This window comes from Thunnus maccoyii, chromosome 20 (assembly GCF_910596095.1).
Source record: "Thunnus maccoyii chromosome 20, fThuMac1.1, whole genome shotgun sequence".
Lineage (NCBI taxonomy): Eukaryota > Metazoa > Chordata > Actinopteri > Scombriformes > Scombridae > Thunnus > Thunnus maccoyii.
The window spans coordinates 1,984,866-2,004,967 of NC_056552.1; the positions used below are offsets into that span (position 1 = coordinate 1,984,866).

At 38.3% G+C, this 20,102-nt stretch overlaps 1 protein-coding gene across 7 annotated transcripts in view; it reads right to left on the reverse strand.

Annotated features, from left to right (window-relative positions):
- ankfn1 (ankyrin repeat and fibronectin type III domain containing 1) overlaps window positions 1-20,102 on the reverse strand; it is a 131,356-nt gene that overhangs the window by 24,615 nt on the left and 86,639 nt on the right. For all 7 annotated transcript variants that reach the window (XM_042396734.1, XM_042396733.1, XM_042396737.1 and 4 more), the window contains exons 11-16: window positions 19,669-19,782; window positions 17,784-17,881; window positions 14,342-14,432; window positions 11,696-11,803; window positions 2,962-3,061; window positions 2,283-2,415 (exon numbers count right to left, since the gene is read on the reverse strand). In XM_042396734.1, coding sequence (XP_042252668.1) covers window positions 2,283-2,415; window positions 2,962-3,061; window positions 11,696-11,803; window positions 14,342-14,432; window positions 17,784-17,881; window positions 19,669-19,782 — 644 coding nt within the window. The remainder of the gene's footprint in view (window positions 1-2,282; window positions 2,416-2,961; window positions 3,062-11,695; window positions 11,804-14,341; window positions 14,433-17,783; window positions 17,882-19,668; window positions 19,783-20,102) is intronic.

Sequence of the window (20,102 nt, forward strand, 5' to 3'; positions counted from 1 at the left end):
AAGAGGAGGCGTCTATCTCCACAGTGATTGGTCGACAGGTGACCTTCCTGTGTTAATACTGTAACTCTACTAACTGTGAAACCAGCTTCATTCCTGTATTTATTGCAGTTAGTGAATATTTAATGTTAACGAGGCCTGAAGAATATTTGTGGTTTGATGAATAATTCTGACAGACAGTGTTTATATTCTGAAACTGCATTTTTCCAGCGTTCAGGTGGTGGAGAAACCATCATCTCTGCTGTTATTGTGTTTTTTAATATTTTGTTACGCTGACTGGATCCTTATTAACTTCCTGCCGCCATCAAAACATGTCTTACAAACTTCATTGTCGTTGAATTTTTCCTAAATCCTGATGCAAGGAGACACGTTTCCTGCAGCTTGTGAGCAGGTCTCGGTGACTCAGGATCATCTGGACTTTCACTAAACTTCTCTCAGACTAAAGAGCTGAAATGCTTCGTGAAATCAGGACTGACACGCTCCTTGTTTCTCTCATAACTCAGCCAGATGTTTTGGACTCACGGTGGGGTCAGGTTTGATCTCTGATGCTCTACATGCAGCAGCTTCTCCGCTCTGTGTGGTGATTTTAACAGCTGCTGGAGATGTTGAATAGATTTACAATAAATAAAAGACTGCAGTCACCCAGTCCTGACATACAGCTCAATTATCAAGCATAAAAACACAGTAAAGTTTATTTCCACTGTAAAGATATTCAAGTTAAAACACAAACAATAACAGCAAACAGCAGACGAACAAAGCAGCACTGTATAACGTGTTTCTGCCTGCAGAACTCTTGAATCTAAAAGGAATATTATAATATAATATTAATGAAGTTCCTCTTGATCTCTGTAACAAATGTGTGTTTCACTTTGACAAGAGAAACGGCTGCAGTGTGACAGCTGCTAACCTGGATGGGATTAAATCCTGGATGTCCTAGAAGTTTCTTAAATTCAATGACGACAAATCCGAGGTCGTTCTGTTCAGTCCACCGGACTCTGTCAGCTCTTTTGGAGAAAACCTTTCCGATCTGTCGACGAACGTTACAAAGGCTGCTGGGAGTCTGGGGGTCATATCTGACTCCAACCTCTGTTTCAGAATCAAGTCAAAAATGTTGTGAAGCTGTGAAGCCAGTCTCCAACTGGTCCAAAACGCTGCTGCTCGTCTCATTACTGGGACTAAAAGGTACGAGCACACTGGCTCCCAGTTAGCCTTCCTATTGATTTTAAGATGTTATTACTTACCTTTAAGCCCTTAAACGCACAGTATGTCATTTCAGCCGCTAGGCGTCTCATTCAAAACAATAACAAAAGACGGAGTGTGATGATGGTGTGAAGTAGCAAGGGATCATGGGAGTTGTTGTCTTCGTTGTTAAATAACCAGCTTCACAGGGATAGGATTACTCCAGTGTTCATCATTCAGGATGTTTTTACCTGCAGAGGTCTCCTCCTCTCCAGAACAAACAGACCCGGAGATTACAGGTAAAAACACTGAATAAAACTGTTTCACCTAAAAAAAATCAGTGTTTCTCCGACGATGTTTGGTGACCACTGGACTTCCTGGAGGGGCTGTTAGCCGAGCTGCTGCTAACGTTTGTCCAGTTTATTTCTCTGATAACTTAAGATTCAGACGTCCAACGACTAAAATCCTTCTTCCGGCTAAAAGATATAGTTAAAAACCACCTAAATTTATCATGAAAATGTGGCTTAAAACTGAATAAAAGTCCATTTATAACAGTTTGTGTGGAACAACCACAACGCCGATGTATTATCTTGTATGTGTGTAAGTTACTCTTTGGTAGACGCCATTGTAGCGGACAAACACAGCGCCGCCGTATGCATCTGGTGCGTGTTTACTCTTTGGTAGAGGAGGTATGACGTCATCGACAGGCGACCAAATGAAACGGTCCGTTACTTTGATTAAATTACAGATTTCTCTGAGTTTGAACATTGTTGGAAACATTTGGGATAATGTACGTACACAACTCAACAACATATATAACATAGGTCTAGTTGTTATTAGACATTTTAATGTGGAATAATTACATATTATAGCTTTAAACAGCCTTGCTCCCAGTTACATATCTGCACTACTGAACTGGTATGAGCCCCCTCGACCCTTCAGATCCGCAGATGGAGCCCCGTCGGTCATTACAGGTCACAGCTGTTGTTTGATATGTTTTAATTACTGTTTTTACACCTATTAATGAGATGAAAGAAAGTCATCTGTTGGATATTTTGATCTGTTTAATCCACTGACAGTGTGAGGAGGAAGTGTGATTAGTGCACCTTGGTGAACCAGTGGAAGTCTTGCATGAGGGAGCTGCTGTAGGAATCGTCCACCTCCACGATGGGGATCTGGTCCTCCGCCGTCACCAGTAAACTGTCCTTATGGTAGAAGACAGCGGCCAGGTAGATCCCCCTGCAGACACAGACTGGTTACCAGTCTAACATCTGTCCAACACATTTAAAACCCACATCAGCTGCTTCATGTCTCAAACAGGAAGCGTCTGTTACTCCTCACATATTCTGTCAAAGACAAACTGGTTTCATGATGTTTGTCAGTTGTTTTTCTATTTAAAAGACAGGAAGTCTACAGCGGGAGATCAACTGTACGTCAAACTTCAACAGTTGTTTATGATTTTATATTTTATAGTGTCACACAATTCCAAACTTCCCCCATTAATTGATTGATTTTAGCTGCTTAAATGGCTGATAAACCTCACTGACTTTTAATAGAAATCCCACAAACTCCAAACAAAGTGAACATTAAAGTCAATTCATTCACTCGCAGAATAAATCTGTGCAAACTTTGGCATCATGTTCGTTGAGCTTGAACTCACAGATAAAAGATTAATCGACTAACAGCGTCAGCTCGACTGTCCTCTGTTATCTAACCGTGTGAGGATGAATCTTACTCATAAACCTGAACATGAGACCGTCAGACAGGAAACCAACGAGCACAAACCTTTTCAGTGTTTTCACAAACTTGTTGGAGGAGTTGAAGAGGTGTTTGAGACTTCTGGAGACAGACTGCTTCCTGCTGGGGTTCTGCAGCTTGGACGTGTCTACAGACAAGAGAAGGAAACTTTTTTTTTTTAATACACTGATTTTTACATCAGAGTTTCTGTTTTGTAATTCTAATAATTTGTTCTTACTTTCTTGGAAACATGCTGCTGCATCAAACCGTCTGCACAACTAAATACAATCACTCAAGTATTAAGTACAATACTGAGGTACTTGTACTTTACTTGAGTATTTCCATGTGATGCTACTTTCTACATTTCAGAGGGAAATATTGTACTTTCTACTCCACTACATTTATTTGACAGCTTTAGTTACTTTTCAGATGAAGATTTGACACAATGGATAATATAACAAGCTTTTAAAATACAACACATTGTTAAAGATGAAACCAGTGGTTTCCAACCTTTTTGTCTTTTGACGTCTTACAAAAAGCAGTGTGTAGTCGGGGTCACATTTCACATGTCTATGAGTTGTTAACAGCTCCACCAAATAGTGATTTTTCCCTCTAAACTTCTCACATGCTTTCATTTCAATAAATGTTCAAATGATCCAATATTTCAGCAAAAATCAAAGATTAGAGAAAAAGTCCAAAAACTGAAAACAGATTTGTGTATCAGAACTTTGTTTTTTCTTCTTTCCTCTCCCATTAATCATCTCACAACCCCTCAGATTTATCTGCTGACCCTTTGGAGGGGCCCGACCCCTAGGTTGGGAACCACTGGACTAAACTAGCTAACTGTATATAAAGTAGTGTAAACTAGCTCCACCTCCAGCAGCTACAACAGTAACATGCTGCTCTAACACTGATGCTTCACTATTAATAATCTAATGATGTCATATATAATAATATATCAGTCAGAGGGACCAAACCACTACTTTTACTGCAATACTTTAACTACATCAAGCTCATAATACTTATGTACTTTTACTGCAATACTTTAACTACATCGATCTCATAATACTTATGTACTTTTACTGCAATACTTTAACTACATCAAGCTCATAATACTTATGTACTTTTACTGCAATACTTTAACTACATCAAGCTCATAATACTTATGTACTTTTACTGCAATACTTTAACTACATCGATCTCATAATACTTATGTACTTTTACTGCAATACTTTAACTACATCAAGCTCATAATACTTATGTACTTTTACTGCAATACTTTAACTACATCAAGCTCATAATACTTATGTACTTTTACTGCAGTAGATTTTTCATGCAGGACTTTTACTCATAATGGAGTATTTTTACATTGTTGTATTTTTACTGCAGTAAAGGATCTGAGTATTTCTTCCACCACTGTCCTGAATGTGAAACCAGTTCAGACTTCTCCAGACAGTTTATTTTTTCATTCTTGACTTGTTTAAGTCTTAAAAATGATGGAATTAATGTTCATCCGTCTTCCAGACGTCTGGAATGGAAGAAACGGAGGTGAGTTTGTCTTTGTTTACGAGGTCAGCGGGGTCGAGTCACTCTCCCATGCTGCCGATCTGTTATCTTATCTCGTTCATTCGTCGGATCGCTTTTCCCTTCCTCCATCCCTCCATCCCTCCATCCCTGTCTCCCGTCCTCGTGGGGCCCCACGAGGACGGCCGGCCGCTCAGCGATGCCAATCTCCAGACCACAGCGCCCCTTTTTACTGCGACTAATTAAGCGTCACATAATTACCGTCCTGTAAACAGACGGCAGACGTGGAGCCGTCTGACGCTCACAGACATGTTGGTGAGCTACCGTTCTGCCCGGCGACAAACGGAAACGTGTCCACGGCTGTTACACACAAACCGCCGTACAGACAGACGACGTGATGGAGGGATGGAGGAGGAGGAGGAGGAGGAGGAGGAGGAGGAGGAAGAGGACTTTCACATAAGAAGAACTACATTTTTAAAAAAAAGTGTTGTTTTAGCAACATCAGGAGATATTTGGTGATGTCTGAAGAAATCTTTGTGAATATTTAAACGGGATTAACAACAGAATGAACAGTGTGTGAAAATATGAGTTTAAAAATCAGTTCTTTAAGTTGGAATAGATCGATATTTCATCTCTGGGGAGAAAATGTTTCACTATATTTAATACTGACATCTGTGTAATTATAGTGAAATTAAATAATGAAAAGTATGAGTTTTTAACTGTTTTATAATCAATTGTGATTAAAAAGAGCTGGACTATCTTGTGTTTTCCTGTCGTCAAAGGTAGAAACTCTTATTTCCAACAGACAAATAATAATAATAATAATAATAATAATTATAACAATAAACAAAGTAATGAAAAAACAAAACTACGTCAGTAAAAACTAAACCTCAAAATAAATATCTACACCAAAAAACTGAGTTAAAAGAAGAAGTTAATGAACAAACAGGAGTCTGATTAAATCCCTTAAACAAAACAAACAAAAACCTCTTACATCACATTTAACATTACACTGAATAATAACCACACTAATAATGATATCTGGTTGTTTTTCCATGATGTAATGTTGAATTTTGATGAATAAAACAGATCTAGTGGACAGAGGAAAACTCATCCAGAGTGTTTTCAGTGTGAATCTCAGCTTCTGGTTTGTATCTCTACATGTCTCTACATCACTGGTTCGATTCCAGCCAGGAGCCTTCGTTTCATGTTGAACTCAACTCTCACTCCCGGTTTCCTGTCCGTCACTTCACTATCTTCTCTCCAATAAAGGCAGAGATGAAACTGGTGCTTGTTTAAGTGGTAATTATATCATGTTTCTCTCTCTGCAGTCTGCAGCTGTTTTGTTCAGACTCATCTTTAAAACCGCCCTTTCAGCGTCTGTCTCAACCTTCCTGCATCCACACGAGCTCACGATAACGATGTTTCTGCGAGACTAACGGATACGTTTCTCCTGCAACTCGAACTGTGTGTGTGTCATCAGACGGGCGGAAGACGACCTTTAGCTTTCCCGCCGCCTCCGAAACGTTACGCAACCCACCGTACCTGCAGCAGAGCAGCCGGCGAGTTTTCAACAAGCAGCACTCATGAAAACACACACACACACACACACACACACACACACACTCACACACACACACACACACACACACAAACACACACACACACACACACACACACACACACACACACACACACACACCGACTTTAAACAGTCTCTATGTGTTTGCAGTGCTGGAGGCTAACTGGGTTTGACAAGTGGATAATATGACAAGAGTGCAGCGGCCTACTGTGCAGCGCTGCACGTCACTCTGAATAAATAAAGAAATGAGTTTTGGTTGGAGCGAGCTGAAAAACATGATTGGAGTTGATTAATGAGGCAGCCACCTTTCCATCTGAGGAGGGCGAGAAAGAACGAGAGAGAGAGAGAGAGAGAGAGAGAGAGAGAGAGAGAGAGAGAGAGAGAGAGAGAGAGAGAGAGACAGAGAGAGAGAGAGAGAGAGAGAGAGAGAGAGAGAGAGAGAGAGAGAGAGAGAGAGAGAGAGAGAGAGACAGAGAGAGAGAGAGAGAGAGAGAGAGAGAGAGAGAGAGAGACAGAGAGAGAGACAGAGAGAGAAAGAGAGAGAGAGAGAGAGAGGAGTGTTTAGTTTAGTTTAGTCCCTGAACAGTTCAAGTATGTTTTAATATTTCTGTACAATGTTGTTATCACAGAATATTTAATTACTTTTGTAATGACACTTATTATTCATTCATGCAAATTAAACAATTAATTTTTAAATTAAACATTTGAACTGAAGTTTCAGGTGTGTCTTAAACCAACAGTCAGGAGCCCAAATGAACATTAAAGCTGTTTTTCTTGCTGTAATCATTCCTCCTGTTCATACTGACCATTAGAAGATCCCTTCATAATGACCTTACAATGGAAGTGATGGAGGACAAAAATGTATTTAAAGTTAATCTGAAGCTAATATGAAGCTTCAGCGTCCAAATGAGTCAAATCAAGTAGATATCTTTCAACGTTACAGTCTTTTTAGTGCCAAAGTTCCTCTTTTTTGTTACTATACTTCCACCTGCAGCTCAACAGGGAAACACTGTCCGAGGAAACACAAAGAGGGAATTTGATGCTAAAAAGACTGTAAATGTGTCAGATATCCACTTGATATGACTAACTCAGACTGCTGAAGCTGAATAGAAGCTTCACACAGACTTTTAAATGACTGTGTGGACACACTGTGGATTTTGGCCTCCATCACTTCCATTGAAAGCACATTTGAAGGATCTTTTAATATCCAATATGAACAGGAGGAATGATTACAGACACCTGACTGCTGGTTTAACACAGACTTTGTTGTTGTGAACATGTCAGAGACAGAGAGGAGAATGTAGACGGCATCACCGGCCAAGTTTCCCTCCAGATTTAACACACGTTTTAACCAAACTGTCTGAAAATGATCAAAAGAAAACTGTAGTGAATGTTTGTTTCCATCCACTGCTGTTGTGTGAATATCAGCAGATAACCAGCAGGTGGCGCTAATTCTCCAGTCGGTGCCGTTAAACTGCTGCAGAAGAAGAAGACACAACCGGATGACGTCATTAAAAGAGCGACGGTCAAAACTCAAACGATGGAAAACATGATGGAAATATGACGTTTCTGTTAGTTTCATGACTTGATTTGAAGTCTGTTTACTTTTGCTTTTTATTCACACAACAACTCTGACTCCTCAGACAACAGGAAACACTTATTTTGGAAGTTTTTTTCTGACATTTTAAGAGATCTATCAACTCTTATAGCATCATAACTCACTGATCTGTCAATCAATCAATTTTCCAGCAGTTTGTGTTGTCAGAAAATACTAAACATTCATGTGTAATACAGAATATTTAGTTGATCAAAAATGAAAATACTTGTGTTGAATGTAAACAGCAGGCTGATGTCACTATAATAAATTAAAGTTGAGCTACGTTTTGTAATTATCTCAGAAGTATTTTATGTTTTTATATTGTGTTATATGACAACTATTATGATTTAATAAATATAGAAAATAAAGACTGAGAACTATTAAAAACGTCAACACGCTTCACAATTCAGTGTTAATGAATATTCATATTTTCACACTTGCCTGACATTTCTCACACTGTTTACATACATGATGTTTACAATAAGTTAATCATCAGTTAAACTAAATTTATTAAATGGAATAAATGGAATAAATAATAATAATAATAACAATGATAATGATAATAAATGGAAGCTATAAATTCACTTCAGTCATACATTCATGATAGAAAGGGTTCAACATGTTGGTGACAGTAGAGTGCTGTAAAATAACTGTTTGCCTGTGAAATTATTCCTTTTTTCTTGGTTTTGATAAAAAGTCTGATATTATCTCCTGCAGAGAGCGGCCAGAAGACCAGATGTGGCATCTACATGTATATATATATATATATATATATATATATATATATATATATATATGTCTATGAGCTGAGACACTGATGACTCATCTCACTGAATGTTATCACTCACTTAATTATTTAACTGGATGAAAATCCACCACATCTTATTTAGTATCTGAGTCCTTCTCCATGTTCGGGGGAACACTGCTCCCTGTGTGTGTGTGTGTGTGTGTGTGTATGCTGGACACACACACACACACACACACACACACACACACATCATAAATTAAGATCTGCAGTCTGCTAAATGAGCTCTCTCTGCTCTATAGTGGTGGCTTTGTACCCACACTGATTAATTTCACACATTTATTTTTGGCTCTCTGAGAATAAATTGTACAAATATACACCCTGCAGAGCCACACACACACACACACACACACACACACACACACACACACACACACACACACAGGGTAAGTATATATTACATTTACACACACAGCTGGGATAATGACTAATTGAGCGTGTACTGCAAACCCAAATTCAAACACACACTTCTGTCGTTATTTTTCGAGACGTTTTTCTTTGCTCTCTGCGGGCGACTCGGCTCTGTTTTTCAAAACGTCTGTTCAGAAACGTGCAGAGCTGAAAAATCCTCCTAAAACACAACATGTCTGTTCTTATTCTGTGTGTGTGTGTGTGTGTGTGTGTGTGTGTGAGTGTGTGTGTGTGTGTATGTGCTGGTTGGCAGTGACCCCAGTGACATCATAGCTGTTGACTTGGAGTCGGTTGAGTGACGGAGTGTTTTTTCTCTCTCAGCACACACACACACACACACACACACGCACGCACACACACACACACACACACACACACACACACACACACACACACACACACACACACACACACACACACACACACACGCACACGCACACGCACACACACACACACACACACACACACACACACACACAGACGTCCTGTGTGTCGACGTCCTGCACAGGATCGCTCTATTCCTCCGTCAGACTCTCCATCCTCCTCCTCCTCCTCCTCCTCCTCCTCCTCCTCCTCCTCCTCCTCGCTGCTCGCTGTGACTCTTTGATATCATTTAACAGCATTAAAACGCTGCAGACTGAAACGTGTGCAGGTGCAGCGACACTTCATTAGAAGAGAAAATGATTCTAAAGATGATCAAGTCAGACGAGGAACAGCGGTGGATCATCTTGTGTTTATATAAAATATTCTGAGCAAAGCAACAATATGACTTTGCTCAGATGTTTATGACAGATTCCTTTTTATGATTCTCAATAAATTTGTAAACAAAATCTAAAAACCTGCTTATAAACCTGCGGATTATTGTGTGTAGAAATAATTGCCAAAAAAGTAAACTGAATCCATTTTAATGAAATAAAGAAAACACAATGAAATGTGTGAAGACGTCACAACACTTTCATAAGTTTATATTTATGTAAAGTGAATGCAGCGCAGCGTATCTCACCTCCAGTCTCACAGATTGTTTTGTGAGTATTGTGCCCAGCAAGACAGATTTTGTTGAAAATTTGTCACAAAGTTGCAATAAAATTGGTGCCAATGTTTGTGTAATACTGCAATAAATTGTGAAAATATTTAATAATTGTAAGAATGCAGTGAACAAAATTCAGACGGTTTAAAGAACTTACTTTCAGTGAGAACAATAATGAGTTTATAAATGTCTCTAAAATGACATGGTCTTGCAGATATTTTGAAGGCCGTCTGTGTAATTTGTTTTAATTCTTGTGATCCCAGCTCATGAACTCTGAATGGAGTAATGGTCAAGAACAGTTTGGGTCAAAGTCTTGAATTCTTGCTCCTTAACAGTGTAGAAATGTTTTTTTTAAATTTACACCAACATCTCAGCATAAAAACTCTAACTGTGTGTGGAAACAGGTGTATGGAAAATCTCTCTCTCTCTTTGCTTGGCTGAAATCTGAGGTGTTTTTTGTTTTTTCAGTCCAGTGGGATGATTTACAAAGCAGCGCTACACCTGTGACATACTAAAACATATAAATGAGCATAATCCAGAATGGCAAAACTTATTAAAGCTTATTTATGTACATGGCTCCACTGGCACCTCCTGTATGTGTGTGTGTGTGTGTGTGTGTGTGTGTGTGTGTGTGTGTGTGTGTGTGTGTGTGTGTGTGTGTGTGTGTGTGTGTGTGAGAGAGAGAGGCTGGACATGGTAACCATCAAAAATTGAAAGTTGAAAGTTAGTCAGATATTTGTTCACTTGTTTTTTGATCAGTTTTCTTATTTGTTTTCTCTATTTTCAATTAAAGTCCAACTGAAATCAAATATAATCGTCCTTCTTTGCAGTCAAAAATAATATCAACATGTTTTTCTAATGTATTTTTAACAGTTTTAGTTCAGAAATTCTCCTTTTTTGTCTCAGCCGGCTGAAGGGGCGTGTCGGTGTCTGTGTTTGATTGACAGCAGCTGGAGATGCGTGTCGGTGTCTGTGTTTGATTGACAGCAGCTGGAAGGGCGTGTCAGTGTCTGTGTTTGATTGACAGCAGCTGGAGGGGCGTGTCGGTGTCTGTGTTTGATTGACAGCAGCTGGAGGGGTGTGTCAGTGTTTGATTGACAGCGGCTGGAGGGGTGTGTCAGTGTTTGATTGACAGCGGCTGGAGGGGCGTGTCGGTGTCTGTGATTGGCTCAGCTGTTTGTGACTGGCTGAGAGAGTATTTAATAATGACCACACCTGCTGATCTATATTCACCTTCACTCAGATCTTTTGCACTTTGTGCTGCTGCAGAGGAGACGCTCACACTGCGGTTAAAATATCCAATTGATTAGATAATCCAGACGACTGAAGCCTCATATTATCTTCAGATAAACTTTTAAATATGTTTTGGCACAAATCGATCCTCCATCACTCACACTAAAGCACATTTGAAGGGGATCTTTTAATATCCAGTACGAACAGGAGGAATGATTACAGCAAGGAAAACTGTCCTTTAACCAGTTGGTTACTGGTTCACCCAGTAGAGGGCCTTCTTAAAATTCACTACCAGCTTGACCTTTGACCCATCAGTAAACTAGACTAATAGATAAAAACAGAAAACAACACTAGCTGTGCTTATTAGATCATCTTGACACTGAAGCATCTGAGAAGCAGTGTGTGGAGGTATTTTGGGAGGACTCACCTGGTAGCCTGCCCTCCAGGTGAGGTAGCGGACTTAAAGTGGAGGCTCCAGAAACAAGTGGAGCAACATCACCTGACCGTCTACTCATGACATATAGTGCAGCTGTGTGACACCAAGACTGTACTGAAGGATGAGACACCAACAGACATCCCGGTATGTGAGTCAGCGTCACTCACCTCCGCAGCAGTAGTGTGTGTGAGTCGCTCGGACCTGCTGCAGCAGACGCTCCATGGCCTCGATGTGACCCCGCCTCCTGGGCTCCCGACCATCGCTCTCTCTCCAGTCTGACCACAAACACAGAGGACAAACACTCAAACACTTCAACTGGACCAAAACATCATGCTGCTGCAGCAAAACACATCCAGGGAGTCCTTAAATAGATTTATTTCATAGTAATGAAAGTAAGTACAAGCCTGCAGACATCCAGTCCTGAGATTACATGAAAAATGTCAACTAGAGGAGGATGATGATAGATCTTCATGTTCGGCCAGATTTAAGTAGACGACTGCTCAAAAACACATGTAATTGCATTTTAGGACAGATAAATCTTTGCCCACATGTTGATACTGACTCAATCTAAAAAAAAAACAAAACAGGAAATAAAAGAGAGAAAACCTCAGTGCTGGAAGAAGAAGAACACTAAATCAAAGCTGTCTTTATTTTATTTGCAGTGTTTTGACCTTTCTCTTCCTTTTTTTTTTCCTAAAGGAAGATTTGTTGTAACAAATAAAATGAAAGGGAGCTTTGATTTAGTGTATCGTAAAAAGAAACTCAGGATCATTTTCCTTTTGTCTGCAGGTATCAGAGAATAAATTCATTTGTTTGAATTGATTTACAACTGTTTGAAGGTTTTTGTTAGTTTCTCTCTGCAGTTTCTCTCTTTCTGCTTCTTTAAATCTGTTTCAGTTTGGCATTAATGCACACCCACACACTCTGTCCCTCTCTGCTTCTGACATAAAAACACACACACACACACACACACACACACACACACAGAGAGCTCAAGGCTACAGTGTTTGAATGTGCAGAAAGAGAGTCGTGACGGAGAGATGAAGCGATGTTCCCAACCTGAGAACCTTCGAGAACGTTCAGATGATTCACCTGTTTACAACCGAGCAGCAGAAAGGCTGATCTAACACAATGGATAATAGAATAAGCTTTTCAAATACAACACATTCTTAACCCTTTCATGGATGAATTATGATAACCTCATAAGTGTTTTTATTCCTCTTTAGGCATGAAAAAAAATATTTGCACTACATTTTTCAAGGAGTTTGTCCAACTTAGTGGACAGATGATTGACTGTCATTTTCTCCCAACATAAAATCAATACTTGGAAATTTTAACAATTGTATTTCTCCTTAGTTGTTACTTAATGTTACAAAGTTTTATTTACCTGCAAGGGTCTGTTACTATAGAAGGATCGGCAAGATGCTCCTGAGCTGTGGAGCATTTCCAGGCGGCCATCTTGGTTTTGAGAAACTTGTGTTGTATTTAAAGGCTGGCCGACAGATGGCAGCGTCTGGGACGACACACTAGAGTCCACTGTGTTGGCTGATGTACAGCTGTACCATTAAACCCCATGCATATATAAGAAAACAAAAGCTTTTGAACAGCTGTCCACTGTAGTGACCGCCATGCATGAAAGGGTTAAAGATGAAACTTTTGACGTCTTACAAAAAGCAGTGTGTAGTCGGGGTCACATTTCACATGTCTATGAGTTGTTAACAGCTCCACCAAATAGTGATTTTTCCCTCTAAACTTCTCACATGCTTTCATTTCAATAAATGTTCAAATGATCCAATATTTCAGCAAAAATCAAAGATTAGAGAAAAAGTCCAAAAACTGGAAACAGATTTGTGTATCAGAACTTTGTTTTTTCTTCTTTCCTCTCCCATTAATCATCTCACCACCCCTCAGATTTATCTGCTGACCCTTTGGAGGGGCCCGACCCCTAGGTTGGGAACCACTACATGGTACTTGTAATGGAGTATTTTTCCATTGCTGTATTTGTACTTTTACTGCAGTAAAGGATCTGAATACTTCTTCCATCACTGTAAATATGTGACATGCAGCCTTTAAGAAACATCTGAACACATTTATAATCTTGTGTTTAAGTAGATTATTTATAGTTTTATTGTCTGCATCTGTTTTATTGAATCTTACTGAAATATTTTTTATTTTTTCACACTTTTATTGTTCTCAGGTCTCAATCTCAGTGAGATTAAATAAAGTTCTTTTTAATTTTATGTTCTTTGCGCTGCGTCTCATGTATGAAAAGTGAAAAGTCAATTTATTTACAGAGCACATTTAAAACAACAAAAGTTCACCAAACTGAGAAAACACACAGCTGTGAGGATCAAGAGGAACATTAATAAAAGTATAGAATAAAAAAATAAAATTAAACCCTAAAAACACAAGAGCATTACACAGAGAACAAATAAATAATAAAGATGAATAAATAAAAACAGAATGTGACCTTTCATGTTTTCATGATGATTATTAACAGGCTGACGTGACAAACTCTTCCACAGTTTAAGTGGACGATCACATCTGGATGTTAATGGTTTTATTGTATGTGAGGTCAGGATTTACTCATCGACAGGAGACGCTGAAGAGACGCTGAAGAGACGCTGAAGAGACGCTGAAGAGACGCTGAAGAGACGCTGAAGAGACGCTGAAGAGACGGCGAGTTAACGAGAGAAAGATATTAGTTATTCAGCAGAGTCTCTGCGGCAGGTTTGAAGGGTTCGGACCTGCTGACGGGATGTGATCCGCTGGATTAGAGAGATCATGTGGATGAAGTGTATGAATGAACTTACTGGAGGGAGCTGCAGACGGAGGGAGGGAGGACGCAGGAGGACCCCAGCCCTTCATGTTGTAGGCCGACATTCGCACGTAGTAGAGCCGACCCTGAAACACACAAACACATGATGATGATGTGAAGACAAAACGAAAACACTGAAGGTTTGATGTTGTCAGCTGACGTCTGAATGTTTCAGGTATTTTATCCTGTTGTCTGAATGTTGTCTGAATGTTTTCTGAATGTTTTCTGAATGTTGTCTGAATGTTTTCTGAATATTTTCTGAATGTTTTCTGAATGTTTTCTGAATGTTGTCTGAATGTTTTCTGAATGTTGTCTGAATGTTTTCTGAATGTTTTCTGAATGTTGTCTGAATGTTGTCTGAATGTTTTCTGAATGTTGTCTGTATGTTTTCTGAATGTTTTCTGAATGTTTTCTGAATATTTTCTGAATGTTTTCTGAATGTTTTCTGAATGTTGTCTGAATGTTTTCTGAATGTTGTCTGAATGTTTTCTGAATGTTTTCTGAATGTTGTCTGAATGTTTTCTGAATGTTGTCTGAATGTTGTCTGAATGTTTTCTGAATGTTGTCTGTAGGTTTTCTGAATGTTTTCTGAATGTTGTCTGAATGTTGTCTGAATGTTTTCTGAATGTTGTCTGAATGTTGTCTGAATGTTTTCTGAATGTTTTCTGAATGTTGTCTGAATGTTGTCTGAATGTTGTCTGAATGTTTTCTGAATGTTTTCTGAATGTTGTCTGAATGTTTTCTGAATGTTTTCTGAATGTTTTCTGAATGTTGTCTGAATGTTTTCTGAATGTTTTCTGAATGTTGTCTGAATGTTTTCTGAATGTTGTCTGAATGTTGTCTGAATGTTGTCTGAATGTTGTCTGAATGTTTTCTGAATGTTGTCTGAATGTTGTCTGAATGTTTTCTGAATGTTTTCTGAATGTTGTCTGAATGTTTTCTGAATGTTGTCTGAATGTTGTCTGAATGTTGTCTGAATGTTTTCTGAATGTTGTCTGAATGTTGTCTGAATGTTGTCTGAATGTTGTCTGAATGTTGTCTGAATGTTTTCTGAATGTTGTCTGAATGTTGTCTGAATGTTTTCTGAATGTTGTCTGAATGTTGTCTGAATGTTGTCTGAATGTTGTCTGAATGTTGTCTGAATGTTTTCTGAATGTTGTCTGAATGTTGTCTGAATGTTGTCTGAATGTTTTCTGAATGTTGTCTGAATGTTTTCTGAATGTTGTCTGAATGTTGTCTGAATGTTTTCTGAATGTTTTCTGAATGTTGTCTGAATGTTTTCTGAATGTTGTCTGAATGTTTTCTGAATGTTGTCTGAATGTTTTCTGAATGTTGTCTGAATGTTTTCTGAATGTTGTCTGAATGTTTTCTGATGAAGTTAAAGTGATGTTTGGATGTAAATTAAGAAAAGTTGAATCCTGTTTGACAGTAACGATGTGATCCTGCAGTAGATGGATGAAGTTCAGACACTGTGGATTAAATATTATTAATCATGATCAATAATATGTTACTGAAGCAGCAGCAGTAAGATTATAGATCACTTTCTGATCATCTTCATTGATCTCTACTTGAACTAAATTCTCCTCATTATATGATTTCTCTGACGCAGCAACAGCTTAGTTTCTATTTCAGACTATTTTATATATTTATAGATTATAAAAATATTAGATTATTCTTCATGTCATGTTTATTATCCACAAAGACTTAAAGATTTCACACAAATGTTCTTGTTCACATTCAGCCACATTTTTTTCACTCTGAAGTTTCATTCTTATAGCTATTTATTTATGTATTTATTTATTTATGTATTTATTACAAGAAACCAACATTTACTTCATTTACACTGAAACAGCTGCAGCAGTGAAACATTTGTCTTCTGCATTACAACAGTTTTCCTTCCTGAAACACAACTCAAGTCTTTTTATTATCATTCATCCAGAAAATGAAGCAACATTTCACTGAATAGTTAAACCGTCATATAACCAGCGATAAAACATCAAATATACTTCGTCTTCAGTCTTTTCTCTTCGGCGAGACGTTAAATCTGACTTATATGTTTGAGAAATACTTTAATATTTAAGAGTTTTGTGTTTAAAACATGTCTTTATTCTGTTGCAGTAAACATCTTCAGCCTGTTTTATATCATGAAGACAGTTTAGATCCTGTAAATGTAGAACAGTATAAATACTGAGGTATTTATACTTTATGCTACTTTATATTTGAACTCAGGTTACTTTTCAGATCAATATTTTATATATAAAATAATCAGTTTATTAAAGTTGCATTGTTATAACTCAGTATAAGTTGTTAAATTGAACAACATTAAAACGCTGCTACGTGTTTTTTTCTTCTTCCATCACTTCTGTTTGTGTTTGTCGTATTTTGAGTCATATTAAATATTTTTAATCCTGAATGATTCTGCAGAGTAAATAAAATTATACAGTAAATTATAAATGTTGTGAAGGTTCAATGTAAATAATAAATAAATAATAAACTGTGTGTGGCCTGTACTTAATGAATACAGGATGTAAATCAGAGACGCTTCTCAGCAACACTTGAGATGTGGATCTGTGACTCGAGTCCGTTCATTGGCTGAGCTCATTATGACCACACCGTGTCTCGCCCTCTCTGTTCAGGCGGCGAGTTCTTCTCTAAACGTTGTGGAGGTGAATGTGTGAATGTGTGAATGTCAGCCGCTGCTCCCAACGGCCGACTGTTTTTAATGCAGCAGACGCATCACCAACGCCGGCGTCCACTAAACGGCTCGCTGACTAAATGTCACCAACGCAACTCAACACACACGACAGCAGAGCTGAACATGATCAGAGCGCTGTGAATGGATGAGTGAATGAATGAGTGAATGAATGAATGAATGAATGAATGAATGAATGGATGAATGAATGAATGAATGAATGAATGAGACAGCAGAGAGCATCTAGTCCATTTTCAAAATAAAACACCCCGTGCAGACTCACGCTCGTATATCAGCAAAAAACACAATTAAAACAGACAAATAAAGAAACCATTTAACTACGTAGCTGACTTAATTGTAGTAGAAGCACAAAAATCAAGGAAAACGACCAAATCAACCAAAATTGGGCAGTTTAGTTGCCCTGCTACTGCAGTAATTACGGTAGCCTGTTACAGCCTGTTGATTATCAAAATAGTTGGTAATTAATTGAATCGTAGCTTGTAGTTTTATCTGTGCACAAATAAAACATTTAAGAGATGCTGAATGAGAGATCGTGTAGAGTTACAGAGGCTCGACAGGAAGTGATGTCATGACTTCAGCTCATATATTTACCCTCCGTTTTACCTGAGAGTATTAATTCTGAGTTGTAAACGTTTCCTGTGAACGAGGGAGTGATTTGGGATGTTTCTATCTTCTCTAACAGAGACAGAAGAAGAAGAGGGAGCAGCGATGCTGCTGCCGTTACCGTGGTGAGGCCGCTGATGGTGCACTTCAGTGTCTGCAGATTATCCAACACCATCTCTCCAGCCAGCAGCGAGAAATCCTTCAGGCAGCTCCACTCCACTGCACACACACACACATACACACACACACACACACACACACACACACACACACACACACACACACACACATACACACACACACACACACACACACACACACACACACACACACACACACACACACACACACACACATACACACACACACAGTAAAGGGTCAGCTTCTCTTTTCATTACAGATCAATAGTTCACCCTGATGTGATGAAATGATCGTTAACCTTCTGCTCGCAGCCTGCAGGCGTCTCTGATTGTTTCTTCTTGTCTGTTTCTATTTGTTTGTCTGTTAAATCTCATATTTACACACTTATCTATTTATTTATTTACATCTTACTGTTTTATTATTATTGCTATTTCTATTGTTTCCATCTTATATTATTGTTGGGTTTTGAATTCCATTTTATTTTTCATTATTTTTTAATTGTTTTTCATTTTGTAACTTTGTTTTGTATAAAATGAAGTTGATCATTTTTTAAAACTATTTGTTTTCCACAAGAAGAAAAGATTGATCAATTAAACACTGATTATAATAATAAGCTACACGATATTTTACAACAAAAACCAAATGATTAATGATTACAGAGTGAATTAGTTTTAATTTTTAATTAATTCTAATTATAATCTTATACTGGGGGCATTTTATTCTATTTTATTCTCTTCTATTTTATTCTGTTCTATTCTGATTTTATTGCCTGATTCTGGTTCTTCAGTTAAAAATCCTTTTGTATTTTAGTTTTTAAAAGTTCTGTATAAATAAAGTTTATTATTATTATTATTTGTTCTTGACTCACAGGTGACGCCTCGCTGTCATTTCAGTTTTTATTTTCCGGCTGATAACAAAACAGCTGTTTTAAATATCTCACTTTGAAAAAGATAAACATGTTTTTTTTAAATTGAACAAAAGCAGTAAAGAGTGGAGGCGTGCTGCTGTGTGGTTCACATATAATTACAGGAGCGACGTCCTCAGATTTAAAAGTGTAGAATTTCATGTTTTTGTAGATCTGGAGCTGCGTTTCTCTTTCAGACATGTTTTTACACCAGATTTGTTCACATTTAGTCAAACAGTGTCCATTAAAAGTCTTGTGAATCAGCTGTTAGCAGCTCAGTAACAGGATGTACAGACAAACCGTTTTCTCTGCTCTCTGAGTGGATTTATGGAGGTTTATTGGCGATTATCGGTGATAACGATGTCCTCGGGAAGTGTAAGTCACACTGAATGATATCAATGTGTTTCATGTCTGTGTGTTCAGATGTGACTGAGTTATGACTGTGAGAAGCTTCTTCACTCTGCTCTTGGCTTTGTCTTTTGGCTTTTTATCCTGCTGAACGTCCACATCTATTACAGACCAGATCCTGTTATTTCCCTTCAGTTAAAATGTCGTCCAGGAGCAGCAGTTCAATTATTTCATTCCTCACCTCCTCCACTTTACTTCTGTTTATTTGACCTTTTTATGGGCACAGAACATTTTGTTGCTCTTTTTCTGTAAATGAATTTTTTTTTTTGGGTAAATAAAAACTGAGTTATGACTCTGAGAAGCTTCTTCACTCTGCTCTTGGCTTCCTGTTTTGGCTTTGTCCTGCTGAATGTCCGTGTCTGTTATTATGTTGTTAAATTTCCTTCCCCACCTCCACCTGTGATGTTCATCCTGTCTGAACGGAGCTTTAAACAGTAAAAAACTATGATTTAAATTGACATTAAGACATTAAGAATCAGACTAGGACGATAAATAAATAAATAAATGTTTTATATTTGTTGGCGTGTGGGTGAGTAAGTTGTAATGTTTTCACCTCTGTACTTGGTCACTACGGTGGAGTTGAGACACTGCGGCTCCTGGAAGGTGACGGTCAGCGTGGTGCTACTGCTCACGCTCAGACGAACCATAGACGGGGCCTCCGGGGCACCTGAGCAGGGGCACAGAGAGGCGTCAACAAACACGGCAGACGAGTGAAAGCAAAGTAAAATACTGAAAAATGACAAAACAGACGAAGATTGATTGATTGATTGATTGATTAAATGATTTATTTAAGTGTCCTGCACCTTACTGGTTCCCATAAGGGCTTACAAGACACCAGACAATAATAACCAACATGACGGATCATGATGTACAGATCCACTCATTCAGAAAGAGAGCATTTAGTTTACATGGAAGAGATGTCCCGTTATGATGGATAACGTGTTCTTCGCTGCATCTCGTATAAATCTCACTGGAACAAAAATCTCC